This window comes from Erpetoichthys calabaricus, chromosome 8 (assembly GCF_900747795.2).
Source record: "Erpetoichthys calabaricus chromosome 8, fErpCal1.3, whole genome shotgun sequence".
Taxonomy (NCBI): domain Eukaryota; kingdom Metazoa; phylum Chordata; class Cladistia; order Polypteriformes; family Polypteridae; genus Erpetoichthys; species Erpetoichthys calabaricus.
The window spans coordinates 55,142,603-55,158,108 of record NC_041401.2 but is presented as its reverse complement, the minus strand read 5'-3'; the positions used below and the strand labels follow the sequence as shown (position 1 = coordinate 55,158,108).

General features: G+C 38.5%; 1 protein-coding gene across 1 annotated transcript in view; it reads right to left on the bottom strand.

Moving 5' to 3' along the window:
• kif5c (kinesin family member 5C) overlaps window positions 1-15,506 on the bottom strand; it is a 168,327-nt gene that overhangs the window by 39,925 nt on the left and 112,896 nt on the right. Inside the window, 2 exon segments of the mRNA XM_028806530.2 lie at window positions 567-635; window positions 1,035-1,210. Of these exon segments, the coding sequence (XP_028662363.1) occupies window positions 567-635; window positions 1,035-1,210 (245 nt within the window).

Sequence of the window (15,506 nt, the reverse complement as noted above, 5' to 3'; positions counted from 1 at the left end):
TAGTGCTACAATGACACCGTGACAGAGTTATGTGCTCAAATTCCAGATTTCTGTGTGGAGTTTGCAGATTCTCTCACTGCCTGCATGGGTTTCCTCTAACATTTCAAATTCACAAAGATTGAACTGCACTAGCGGCTGGTGCCTCTGTATCGATTTCATGTGAGTGAGTGAGTGAGTGGCCAGAGAAGTGCTGGTTTTCTGGGACCCTACATTAGAATTAGCCTGCTGAGAAACATGCAGCAATCCTTTTAACAGACTGGTTATGAAACTTTCAGAGCCATTCCTCCTCAATTAACTAGAGCCCCAGTGTCTATTTATTTACTTCTGACTTAATACCACTGCACTAATATATTTAGTTTTAAAAGGATTTTTTGATTATTGAGTAGATGACTGCCGAGTACCAAAATAAATACTGACACAGGGTTACAAATGGAAATGAAATTTTTTATTCATACTGTACCTCTTCATTCCTTTCTAAAATGCACACATTTCAAAATTACACCACTTCTACCAATCAGTATTGAATATCTGAATGTTAATAAAATCAACTTCTTTTTTTTTTTTACCTCATCTTGGTCAAGCATCTGTTGCTTAAGTTTTTCAGCCAGCTGACTCTGTTGGTTAATCTCGTCATCCTAAAGGAATAAGGGACATTATCTCAGCTAAGTGAATTTAGACAATACCACCATCATGAATTTATCTTCATGCTTTGCAGTTTCATACAGTGAAGCAGTCATAATATATTTGCTATCTCAAAGGCAGCATTTACATAAAACACATTAGCCACAACAGTGAACTGGGAAGGTAGGCTTGTGCTTAAAGGCTATAGAAGTTTATATTAAAGAAAAAAAAAACCAATTTGAATTGCTGTAGTGTTGAGCAAACTGTAACAGGACATTAAAAGAAAAAAGATTATTTGTTCTAAAATAAAATTTCTTACCTAGAATATTCCTTGTAGAACTATTAGTACATTAATCAGTACAGTATAAATGGTGCCATACAGATATATTTTGAAACAGGGAAGTACAACAAACCTTGTCGTCTAACTGCTTATACAAGTTGGCTATATCTTCTTCATATTTGGTTTTCTCTTCTGCTGAGATCAAGTTGATGGGGGGTACAAGATTGTCAATAACAGGAGTGTTGTCACAGAGTTCAAAGTTTTTCTGATCTTTTTCATTCAGTTGCTCATCCTCAGGAACTGCCTCTCCTAATTGAAGAAACATAAAATTAAAATTTAACGATGATATTATGACATACTTCATGGTTTAAAACTCCTTTCAGATATTATTCAAATAAATGAAAACTAAAATGACAAAATAAAATAAACAGGTATGCAACGTTTAAATTAAAGAAACCTTAATGTAAAGATAAATAAAGTTTTCATTGATATGAGACATCCAAAGAGTAATGTATAGTTTAGAGCTCCTCTTTTACTATTGTCAGCAACTTTCTTCCATTTTTTACAAAGCAACAGAAGCCAATTCTTAATTAAGAATTTAACAAACTGGAGTCAAGTGAATTAGATAAAGAGATTTTAGCCAAAAAAATCAGTAACTACTGTATTCTACTCATTTTAGAGTAATTCAAAAACTTCTAAACAAATTTTAAATGTGTAGATGAATTATTAAAATGCTTCATTTGTGTGCATCTATTCAAACATGCTACTGGTTTAAAAACAAAAGATAATTTACCCTTTTTTGGATTAATTTTGTCAGAGTGCCCTGTATCAGTAAGGAGAAAATGTCCTGTTAGTGTGCAGCTGGATCATCACATTTGCACCCTGACAGATGAGCATTATGAACAGACAGTGTCAGTGCTACGAGTGTTCCAAAATCCATCACTCACATAGTATTAGCAATGGTCCTCAGGACCTTAGTCATAGGATCCTTCATTGTATGAAAGATGGCTGGTTATTCAGGTCGGGCTATGCTGATTGTGCCATCATTTGTCTAGGCAGCACTGTTTCTTTGTGCCTAAACTAATTTGGGTTTAACTTCCAGCTCTTGAGGAAACTCATAAAGCAGCACGCATGTCAAACTATATTCAGGGGGTAAAGGAATCAAAAAACTCTCTAGTGAGGAGTATTAAGGCCACTACTAAAGACATCATTTTTGAAGCCAAATGTTTAAAGGTTCCTGAAAATACTTTCAGGTAACAGTAAGGATTCAAGCACCTGAAATAAATCAAGCCATTTTTTTTAAAATCTGTGTGCATTTTTATTCCTTAGTATATCCATCCATGTATATGTGAATATTTTTTTAAAATATCTTCAGGTACTTCTGGTGTCACAGATGACAGGCTGTTTACTTTGAAAACTGCAGCAATGTGCGTTTTAGCTTCTTTCTGAGTCAGTCTATCAGCACAGTTCAGTAATCACAAGTGGTGATAATAAATGTATTAATAATGCTCAAGCCCACAACCCAATTCTAGTCAAATTCATGCCAGGCGGATACTACACTGCATACAAATTTTTAGTTTAAATCATTAGTGAGAGAAGCAGAAGGACGTCTGGATTTTCTGAAAGTGGAATTGTTCACACATGTACATTTGGAAAAACTGGGCCAATATGTTGCTGTCAGAATTTCAATGATCGATTCTCTCAGCCATTACTTTCTAGTGCAGGTTTTAGTGAAAAAACACCTATAAATGTAACAATCAAATAGACGCGCACAACATTATTAAAACTGTGGAGTAGGAGGTGAGAAAGGAGAGAAAAGAGGACGGAGGACAGAAAGCCTACAAGATTGAAGGTTCTAATATGTTGTGCCTGTTTCCTATGAAATAATGAAGGAATTATAATGAAAAAAACTATTTTCCTCCACAAATCCACCTGGATTCAGTTTTGGTTTTCTGAATGCAAGTTAGTACACAAGTGTATCCTCTCACCACAGCTGCTTTGCTCCTTTAAATTGCTGCCAAAAATATGACAATGCAATCTCCAATTATAGCAAGCAGTAATTTAAAAAATATATTTTGAATTTTGCACTTTTTTTTTTTATAGGAGTTTAACAAATATCAGCTAACTGCACTAGGCTTATCTTGAATTCAAGTTTTGGTTAAGGGATTAAAAAGAACTGTAAAAGGCTGGCAATAAATGGATCCAGCTTGACGATTTTAACGTTTAGCATTCTTCAAAACATTATGATGCATTAAGCAAAGTGTTTGCCATTTATTAGCTACCACATGACAATTTAATTTCCCACAAGCACTCTAACAGCATAAATTTAAAGAATTAAGCAAAAATAACCTGAAATATGGGCATTTCAAATAATGAATGGAAATAACTGGCATAACTATTCTACCAACCCCAGACGGGATGCCACTCTGACTTCGCAGCACACACACGCACATACACAAGGGGCCAAAGAAGAGACATCAATAGACCTAAAGTGCAAGTTCTTGGAAATGGAATAAAAAAGGAATGCCTAGAGAGAGCATGCAAAGACCACACAGGCTGTGACCAGATGGGAGATTCAGCCGAGGTCCTTAGAATTGTAAAAAGTCAGAACTGCACACTCTTAAGCAGGGGTACACAACTCTGGTCCTGGAGGTCCACAGCCAGTGCAAGTATTCATTCCAACCAAGTTTGTAATTAGAAGAGAGGCCTAGCAGATAAGGAAACTTGGTATTTAAATCTATGGCTCGTTAGTGCTTGCATTCTTCCAAGACAAATCTTTATCACATTGTAGATTTTTCATTTTCTGAGAACATTATCTATATGGTTTGTGGGCCCTTCCCTTCACACTCATTTATTTCAAAACATCGTATTAACAGGGATACTTCATGATGCATGTACACATGTCTGAATGGAAGCATGTTAGCTGGAGAGCTGGTGAGTCCTTTGTCATTTACACCTCATTATTAACTGATGGCTTGTTAAGAAAGTAGGCAACAATTAAAACCTTAATGCGACTGTTTAAAAGTAAAAATAGACAAGCAAGGGTTCTGAATTGTAACAAAGGAATTAAATAAAACTAAGCCCCAAAATATATTGTTATTGTTAAATAAATGGGTTATAATTAAAAATTTGGTTAAAGCAAAAATCTATAGTCACTGCGGACTTCCAGTGCCGGAGTTTAGCACCCCTGCATGAATACCCACAATGGCATTACCGGTTATATTATGATAAAAATATATTTCATAATTTTGTATAATTGTTTTTTATTTGCATTGCAATGTTTTGTGTTATTATTATTATTATTAGGAGAAAGAAAATCTAGATAACAAACTTAAAGAAGGCTTTCATAACATAATGAAAATAACCTATTATTTTCTATATATTGTATTCTTCAATCAGTATTGACCTTAAATCACCTCTCTTCACTCTCTTCTGTTGTTCAAGAAATGAACTACACAAAAATGTCAACAGAACATTAATGCGCTCCTACTTCATAAGAATAACTTCAGAACTCAAATTAAACCTCATTCACACAACAACTTCACAAGTCATTGTTTGCCAGCATGATAAAGGGACTCACTTCAATTCACATGCGAGCTCCATGGCAACCAGTTACTATGGCAACCTTGCAGCACTGTAATCATGACGGAAAGCCAGTATTTGTCCATCTCTAGGGGTGTTAAGTCACAGCATGCCAATAATAACAGCGCCTACTTTCAGCTGACATCATACAAAAGAGCGGAACTTCACTGAAAAATATGTTCATCAAATAACTAGAGGTCTATTAGTATGTGCATTAAGAAGTCAAGAATCCCCTGTAACCAATTTTCACCATAAGTTGCTACGTTAAAAAAATCATAATATAATAAGACACCACAGTTAATAAGATTGGATGGAAGGTACAAGCATTGAGGACACACTCACATAAGGTAGTTTTGAGCCCCGAGTCAACCTAACCTACATGGCCGTGGGATGAAGGAAAAGACCAGAATACTCAGAAAACCCCCATGGACACTAGGATAAAATGCAAGACAGAGACAATGTCTACAGTAGGCTGTGCTTTGAACATTTTCTGGAGTTGTGATGCACCTTCTTGAAAACTAACATTTAACTCAAAAGACCTTATTAAATGGGTGTTGTATAAACAGGTGTCTGTAACTGCAGATGGCATATTTCTGACAATAACTTTGATTTGCTATTATTCCTTTATTCCCTTATATCTTTTATCTTTTTTATGGGCCTATTAACTGACCAGGGGCCTCATGTATAAACGGTGCGTACGCACAGAAATGTTGCGTACGAACCTTTCCACGCTCAAATCGCGATGTATAAAACCTAAACTTGGCGTAAAGCCACGCACATTTCCACGGTAACTCATTCCTTGGCGTACGCAATTTATCCGCCCGGTTTTGCAGACTGGCGGCACCCAGTGTCAAAGCAGTGCTACTGTTCCTGTGTGATCACTTTTTCTTTCTTAAATCCACATTCCTGGCGCGGCTTTATAAATACACTGAAATTAACTGCATATTGTTTATTAGTGTAATGCATCTGATTGTAATTAACCTGTAGCAATATAATGGTCCAGGGAATAGCCATAGTATTCCAAATACCATAACTGCTTTAGCGTTGTAACTCTCACTGCATGTTCTTTCAGCTGATCCCGTTAAGGGTTGCCACAGCAGATCATCTTTTTCCACATTACTCTCACTGCACCACTCGGAGTATTTATATTACTGTATCTGAGTGGGAAATCACAGCAGCAGCTGATTGGAAAGAGAATTATCGGTACACAGCATGAAGCAGATGCTGCCTGAGCCACAGCAAACGCTTTAGTGCCTGTACGGACTTCGCGGTTTAGAAACAGTTTCATCCCAAGAACTCTAAACACACTAAATCAGTCCATCAAGTGCTCCTTGTAGAAATATTTGGACTTATAAGTACAATTACCTCACTGTAAACTTGCACTACAGTTATAATATTGCACAACCTGCGCCACTTTATAAAGCGCGTATTTACATGTGATGACGGTATTCATTTCTAAGACGAAATGCAGCAAAACATGTTGATTATATTATACAGATAAAACTTTAACTTCATTTAAATAATCTGTATTGTTAATAATTAAACATGTGAGGACACGGTGCCGCAGCGCTAGCTAGTTCAGTAATTGTTCCTGCCTTGCGCTGTATTCTTGCTGGTGCTGACGCGACACTGGAAAGATAGACGGATATAATAATTAAACACGTACTACTAAGATATTTCAATGTTCCTTAAAAGTTTTGAAGAATCGAAGTTCTAAGCTTACAGATGGCTTCACGTCTATTACATAGCTTATTGTGTGGCGATTGAGTTTTTGGAGAAAGAAAAGTAAGGACAGGAATTGGAGGTTAGTACGTTTGAAAGAGACAGTACTGCTGTGATAAATTATTTAACTGAAGGTTGCGCATGGCGCAGCAAGCCTCTTGCGTGAGACATGAACAAGCACTGCGCCACCGTGTTCCCATGTTTAATAACATGCTTTCATTCCTATCATCATGAAAAAGATATCACGTATACATCTCAGTATTTTAATTATTCAGAGAGCTGTAATATCAAGAATGTAATGGAGTATGTGTCCCGTCGGAGAAAGAGAAAGCCCGTTTAAAAAGCAGGTAGTGATTCATACACATAGAGCACATAGAAGATCAAATACAGAACAAAGCATTTAACATGCCACTTTAGTTACAATAGGATTTGAGAAACTAGTAAATTAAACGATTTTAAGATGAAGTTTAAGATGTTCTACTTTAATTGCAAAATAAACTACGTGATTAAAGTGGAAATTTCGAGATTAAAGTTGACATTTCGTGCTTTTTTCCCCACTGTGTGCCTTTTTTTTGTCTGTACCCTAATAAGCTTTCATATGACACTCAGACGGTGGGCTACGACTCGCTTTTTCACGGCGACTTTGATATGTGATTTCTTTTTTATTTCGGGCACTGTGCGACTTTGTGAAGTTGAGCCTTCGAGTTTCTCCGACACACTGTCACTCGATCAGCTTCCTTTTGTTGATTATACCACTGTTTAAACTAACAAATAGTACGTTTTTCATTTGCCTCCACTTGGTATTCGCTGAAATTCTTATATTTTCTCCCGTGCTTTTCCCATTGTCTTTTCACAGAAGGCTATTTATATTGATTTGCATATTCAAAGAGGCGTAATTCTGGGAGGAGTTGGGGCGGGACAGAAGGCGCGTGCACGTGCGTTACTTTTCACGCAAATCGGGATTTATGTAGTAGAAGAACGTGAAAGTATGCGTGCGCACAGATTCCTGCATCTGGATTTTTCTGTGCGTACGCACAATCCCGCTTTTGTGCTTACGCCATGTTATAGTGTGAGTTCTACGCACGGCGTTATACATGAGGCCCCAGGCGTTGTTATCCCCAGCAAGTTCTTCAGAACGTCTCGGGAAATACCCAGATACACCCAGGACAATCAAGAGTGACAATCTCCCCGGTGTCTGCATCTTGTAAAGCTCTTATGGGAAGTATCTAGGGACAGCTTAACCACATGACCAAACTATAATAACTGACTCTTCTCGATTCAGAGAACAGTGGTTCAGTGCAGAGCTAGTTCCATGTTACCAACCTCCTCACCCTGTCACAGAGAGCAAGTGCAGCGACCCCATGTAGGAATCTTATATCAGCCATTTGTATTTATAATCTCATTTTTCCGTCAGCATTTCGAGTGCATAGCCTTAGCTGAAGTGAGGGGGAGCAGACTTCCTAGTAAACTGATACAATGTCCAGAAAACTGCTGCTTCACCAATTCTTTGATCAATCTCAGAGTCACCTGTACCCTCACAGTAAATATGACACTGAGGTATTTAGACTTCTCCACTTGAGGCAGCTGGTTACCTGCCTCCATGAAGGGACTATGACCTCAGATTTGGAGATACTAATTCTCATCTAAACCACACCACAGTCAGCAACAAACCATTCCAGTGTATATAAGAGATCACAGTCTGAAGAGCCTAAGAGGGCAACAATACCTGCACTTAGCACAGATGCTACCTTTATGCTCCCAAACTGGACACCCTCCAAACTAGATGGCTGAGTGGTACAGATTTTTCTATGCCACTTCTAGCAAAATGCCATCTCATTTCTGCCCACTTCCATCCGCTATTTCCTGAATCTGAATACATTTAATCCCACTATTTACCACATGCTCTTTCTTTTTCCTTGTCTAAAAGGCACATGAATTTGGAACACAGACTAAGTGAATTCATAAAACAGCAGAATCTGCAAGGGGAAACAAGACAAAAAACAACTATCTATCCAGTAATTATATAGTACATCTGATTTTAAAAGCTACTATATAAACAATGCTCAAAAAATTAAGCTTAACAGATCTCAATGAACAAAATATTCAAGTAAAAAATCTTTACTGCATAATACTGTGTAATTTGTTGAGAATAAAATGATGTAACAACGGTTAATGGAAACCAAAATCACCAACCCATTGAGGCCTGGATTCAACATCACACCAAAAATCTATGCCAAAAATTCAAATCACAGGCTGATCCAATTTGCGTGAATTTCATCATGGCAACTCATAATGTGACTCAGTAGTGTGTATGGCCCCCACGTGTCTGTATGCACTCTCGACAATGTCAGGGTATGCTTCTGATGAGACAGCAGATGATGTGCTGGGGGATCTCCTCCTGGACCTGGATCTGGGCATCAGTGAGCTCCTGGGCAGTCTGTGGTACTACTTGGTGTCAGATGCACTGATAAATAATGTCCAAGAGGTTCTCAATTGGATTCGGGTCTGGGAATGTGTCTGCCAGTCAGAGGCATCAATGCCTTTGTTATCCAGGAACTGCCTACACACTGGCCACATGAGGCCGGGCATTGACCTGCACCAGGATGAACCCAGGGCCCACTGCACCAGTGTGACATCTGACAATGACTTCATCATGATTTCATCCCAGTATCTAACAGCAGTCAGGGTACCGATGCCTAGCATGTGGAGGTCCCACCAAGAATATGCATCCCCAGACTATCACTGACCCACCACCTACCCGGTCATGTTAGATGTTATTGTAGGTTGCATAACGTTCACCACAGTGTCTCTAGACTTAGTGTGATTGTACTCTCATCTGTGAAGAGAACAGGGGTGCTGCCAATTGTGGTATTCTCTGATGAATGCCAATTGGGTGCACAGTGATGAGCTGTGAGCACAGGTCCCACTAGAAGACATCGGGCCCTCATGCTACCCTCACGAATTCTGTTTTTGACAGTTTGGTCAGAAACATGCACACCAGTAGCCAGCTGGGGGTCATTCTGTAGGGATCTGACAGTGCTCCTCCTGTTCCTCATCGCACAAAGAATCATATCAGTCCAGCTGCGGAATGATACCCTTCTACAGCCCTGTCCAGCTCTCCTTGTTTAATGGCCCAACTCCTGGTATCTCCTCCTTGCTCTTGAGACTGCGCTGGGAGACCCAGCAAACCTTCTTGCGATGGCACATATGGCTGTGCCATCCTGGAGGGCCTGGACTACCTGTGCAACCTAAATTGGCTGCAGGTATCGCCTCATGCTACCAGTTGTGACAAGAACACTAGCAAAATGCAAAACTAGAGAAGAATCAGTCAGGAAGGAAAGGAATATTGAGAGAGTAACAGTCAGTGGCCACCATCTGCAAAAGCATTCCCTTTTTGGGGCTTGTCTTGTTGTTGTCTCTCCTTACCTGTTGACATTTTCATCTGCACCAAAGCAGGTGAAGTTGATTCACAATCGCTTATGCTTTTTAACTGGACAGATTGACTTCCCTGAAGTTTAATTAGTTGGTGTTAGAATGTAATAATTAAGTGGTCCCTTAATTTTTTTTGAGTAGTGCATATACAGCATTTGAATTTCAAAAAGCAAATTTTCTCCACTTTGGTCATTCACTCACAACCAGATGGATAAAGTTTAACCAATCACACCCATTTACAACTTTTAAAATTAGTGGATAAAACTTTGGACTTCCAACCCTGAGGTTGTGGGTTCAAATCCTGCTACTGATGATGCGTGACCTTGAGCAAGTCACTTGACCTGCCTGTGCTCCAACTGGAAAACCAAAAGAAATGTAACCAACTGTATTATAAAAGTTGTAAGTCACCTCTGATAAAGGCATCAGTCAAATAAGTAAATGCCATGTAAATATAGTCCCAAATAACGCAAAACCTTGAGTTGGGCCCCCCAAGTACCATAGGATTTCTGCTTGAATTTCAGACTTCTACTCCACATCTTGATATCCTTTCCATGATAATGATGAACAGCAGCAGAGCAGACAAGATGCACCTTTAGTGGAGACCAATGCCCACATTAAACATTCTCAACCTAAAACGTAGTATGCACACTCAACTAAAACTCTGTAAATATGAGGACCAGATAGCACTTACCCATGCCCCGGAACCCTATCCTCTTATAGCACCATTCACAAAATACCATGGCATACAGATTCATAAGCCTTTTTCAAATCCACAAAGCACAGGGAGACAGGCTTGACAAATTAGCATGACCCCTCAAGTATCAGTGGAGATAAAGAGTTGGTCTTCTGATCTATAGCCAGTACAAAATCCACATTGATTTCAACTATTGGATGCAGTCTTCAGTTCAGCACTCCCATCATAGACTTTCCCAAGGAGGCAGGGGTAGATCCAAGTTTTTAAAGTTTAACACCAACCTAGTCTGCCCATTTCGATGCACTCTCCGCACAATGCTGAAGAGGCACATTAGAAAAACCCCATCAAAATATGCCGTGCTTTCAGCATTTACTATCAGGATCTTCAAATAAGAAGGATGAGCTTTTAAATTTAGAAGGCAGATCTTTTAAATCACCACAGCAACCAAAGCCTCAGAGATAGACCCACCCAAGAAATACTTCTGACCCTTGGCTTATCTATCTTGTTTGTTCCTGAATGTGCTTCTTCCACTTCTCAATGATATCTCCAGTTGATGTTGATGTTTTCTAACCCTTCCTTAAGATAGCCTTGGCTAAATTCTGCTTATCTTTCCTGGGTTGCTGAATGGAGGAACAATTTCAGTCCTCATTTTTCATGGCCTCACTAAGCTGCACTGAAAAATGGGCTTTTGCTTTATCTATTGCCTCTTTTTCGGTTTGCTGGTTCCTCTCAAATCTAAAGAAATACTTACTAACATGCAACAGAAGGCATCTGTCACCAACTTGACAGCTTCCCAAATGGGTGGATCCTAGGTTTGCCATAATGACAGGCACCAACAACCTTTTGACTGTGGATAATAGAATTGCTGCTATAACAGACACTGAGGTTTTGAACAGGGTCTACTTGAACTCTGTGTCCCCAACTTATCCTGAGATATATAAAAAGATTCTCTGGAGATGGGAGCTTTCCCAGCATATACTTACTACATGTTTGGGGCCTCCATGACTATCAAGTAGGCACAACATCCAGCTCAGCATCTCTCTACTTTCCAGTGCATTTGCCTTCAGATCATACAGAATGACCTCAAAGCGAATTACTAATCTTTGCCTCAAGGTACATGAAATATAGTGCTAGTTAAGAACAATCAATGACAGTGGCACAGGAGTCCAGTGATAATTCACTATTTATATTTAAAGTGGCCAGGCAATTCTGCCCAATTACATCCATCATGGTATCTTTGTCATTACCATCATTAGCATTAATGTCCGGCAGAAGATGGTACTCTTTCAAGCATCAAATGCAATTAATCTAAAGAGGCCAAATATTTTTAATCTTTGATTGGTGCATAAAGGCAAACAATAATCACCTTTTTACCTTCTTCAACTCAAAGTCACATTGAGGTGACCTTCTTGTCTACCGGAACAATTTACAACTGCATTCAGCTGGAGACTTGTAAGCATCCCAACACCTTCCCTGTGCCTCTCCCTTAGGGCAACTCAAGAGCATGAGAGAGAGACCACCCTTGATTGGGACATTAGGTTCCACAGCCAAAGCTATGAGACGTCAGTCAGTCAGACTATATCTACTCTTTTTTTATTCAACATCCCACATAAGATCCAGTTACTTATCCACTGAAAGAGTTCCACTTCTAAAGTCACCCAGCTACTAAGTACTCACCAGGGAACATCATTCCCTAGCCAGGATGTGACAGTGGGACTTAATATCCCTGTCTGCAGGGTATATTCTCAGATTTATTTAGAATATTCATGAGGGTCAAATTATGGATTATTCTTTGTCAGGCTTCTCCCCTTTGATCAACGTGACGTGCATAACCCAATCATTAGCATGTACACGATTTTCTAGCCAAATAATCATTAAGGATCATTGAGACATGTATGCCTTGACCGCCATGCCAAGGTCACAATCCTATGAAAGGAGATATAGCGTGTTCACTTAAAACCCACTGTAACTGACATTAGGTTTTAGTTAATAATCGCAAGGTATTTACTATGAAAAATAATGCAATTAGTGGGAAAATCAAGTAGGGGAAATATATTTCACAGTACTGTTCAAAAAACAACTTATAAATCCATCTACAGTATCTGCAGACAGAAGGCCCTCTCAAGAAAGTATTCTGATAGTGTTCTACATGCACCCTGCTTGTACATGTCCACTTACACTTGGCCTCTGACTGACATAGAAACACCAAAGAAAAGCACCAGTATGGTTAGCATTGGTGTGTATCGCACTAATTCTGCGAGCTCAGGGACAAAACACATAAGAAGTAAAAATGTAACATGCATAAATATTTGCCTGCTACACTCCGATAGTGTCCTGAGGAAATCACCTCAAGATTTCTTCCAAGCTACCCACTTTCTCTATATCTTGCGCCAGTAGTAGGTCTTTTGCTCAATTAGCCTGGACACAAGATTGTCACTTTACTTGCTACTGGTTGTTTATTACCAGGAACCAGTGCACCAGTCCATAACATTTTAACTGCTTTTTTACTTTATTTGTATAGGAAAGGACATATGAGAGATTAAACACATACATTTTCAATTATAGCAAAGAAAGAAAATTTTCTAGTATAGAAAAGAAGTGAAAGTTAGTGGGACTGGAATCTAATATTATAATTACTTGTTTAATCCTACACCTCAGAATTGCTAAGTGAAAAGTTGGAAACATGAAGTCCTTTAATATTTAGAAGGCTGCTCAAATCACAAAGTGTCTGTCCCACGGATCACAGCAATCATAATCAGACGTTCCTTTTCAAAGGAGCAATGCTTACAGGTGAAAGCAATTTGTACAACTAAAGGGCAGCTTGCAATCACGGATAGAATAAAAATGAGAATCAATTTCCCCCCCCATCTGGGAATAAATATGCTGCTGTAAAAATACTGACAGCAATGCTATTTTTCACCTTTGAGAATATTTTAAAATGATAAACATGTAAAATAATGTTAATGGTTGAATATACTGTATGTGATTCATTTTATCTCTGTGGAAAACTGCTTGAAAGATAAATGTGCCTTTAGCACTTTTACTTGCAATGAAGTAGTTGCCATAATCCTGCATTTTAGAATTTCACAAGTGAATGAAGGCAGGAAGAAATTAAATATGCATTAAACCGCAAACATTTTAGTCTGTGAAGGATGAAGCACATTAATGCAAGCACGATGACAAGAGGATTGACAGAAAAAATGCTTTGCACTTTTGCATAATGTATAAAAGGCTGGCATTTTCTTGCAGCCTTGAATCTATATACAGTACAAGTTATAAAGCTGTATGTCCCTGATTGACTCACTGACTGACAAGAAACATTTGGCTATTTGCAGACAACCTAAAGAAAAATGGTTTCCACAAATGGATTTGGAAAAATACAGCATCATGGAAAAGTGAAACAAATTTGATGAAGCTCAGATGATATTTTGTATCTGATAATCGAAAACTGCTGTCTTAGTTCTGGTCTGTGGCTGTTGCTATACATGGTAACATGTCAAACTTCAAGAACCTCTTTTCATACCTCTGTATTTTTATTTCCAGTAGGCATGGTCAAGGGATAAAGGCTTTTCTGGGAATTTAAAAGAAAGGCATTATCATGAAATATACATTTCTGTAGCGTCCCTCTGTGTCAAATTTTAAATAGAAACCATCCTTACCTGAGTGTCCATCCAGCTTTTGCACAAATGAAACACAATAAAGAAAATGGATCCAAGCCATAAAGAGAGACAAAGAACCAAATTGTGTTATACTCCAGGGCAGCATGTATGTTTGCGCTGACACTTCATATCAGACGACTACTCAAACTCTATGCATCGCCTTAAGGCCACGTTACTGTATCGATTTTCAGTTGTAGGCTTCATTTACATAATCTTAGCAAGTCTGCAACAGTCATAGCTCCGTCTTGTGACCATCAGTCATGTAGTCTGACATTCCCAGTGCCTCGGTCCACCAGTCAGTGACTCACTCCCACAAAATCAAACAGGCTGGCTGTGTGTACATGAGAGCTGACAACCAATTAGAGCCCACCCAGAAGTATACTGCATATAATAACTTATTATAATAATATAATAACAATAAGAAACGAGCTTGGAAACAGAAGAGACACTCAGCTGTGTGATGTACCATGTTTTACATACCACTACAAAATGGAAAAAAAGCAGAGATTGCAGCTGAAGTCTCTGCAAATGGAGGGCACTCGTATAGCATTGGTTTTGTAGGGCAACATGCTATTGGTGTCTAATTTGTTATCTCTTGCAATTCTGAGTTGTGTAATCCAACATCTTCAGATACAAGATCACCAATGGCACTTGTCAAGATTGGCATCCTGTCCAACTGGAAGTCATTAATGTGATGCTGTCTTTAAGATTTTTCTGTGCCATACATTTTTAGCTGGAACAACTTTTCCAACTTACTAACAAATGAATCCACTTTTGAAAGAACAAATGTGCATCACCTGTGAGTCATGTAATCTGACATCCTCAGGCAGAGGATTGGCAACTACACTCGTCAAGCTTGACATCCTCTACAACTAGAGGTTAGTAATGTGATGCTGGCTTTAAGATTTTTCTGTGCCTTGCCTTTTTAGCTGGAACAACTTTTCTGGCCTACTAATACATAAAGCCACTTTTGAAAGTGCACATTCTCCTCTTGGAGGTAATATGCAAGTAATATGTACAGTACACCTGGTCCTTTCTCCATGGAATATGATTATGCAACAACACCTGCCCCTGGTTAGTATGCACAATAATAATTACAATTGCAATGTGATTAAATTATTTTTTTCTAACAATGTGAACCATATACTTTAAGCCACACCTAACTCGGTATGTTATTGCATTTAACAGCAGATATTTAATAACTCTTTTGGTCTTATAGTCCCTACGCTTACATGCAGCCTGAATTTTCTTAACTATAATAGTATAAACTTTCCTATTTCTCAAAATGACAGTCAATTTTTTTTATGATGAATAATCTGAAGTATATGTGGCCTCTAGCATCTTGCTCTCACAACCACTTTGCCATTGACTACATACTACACTGAATTACATATGCAACTAACATGAACATCTTTTCAAAGACACCACGATTAAATGCCTTTGTATGTAAGTAGAACATACAGATCACATACAATCAATTTGTAAGATGAAATCTAATTAATCTTGCTTATTCTTA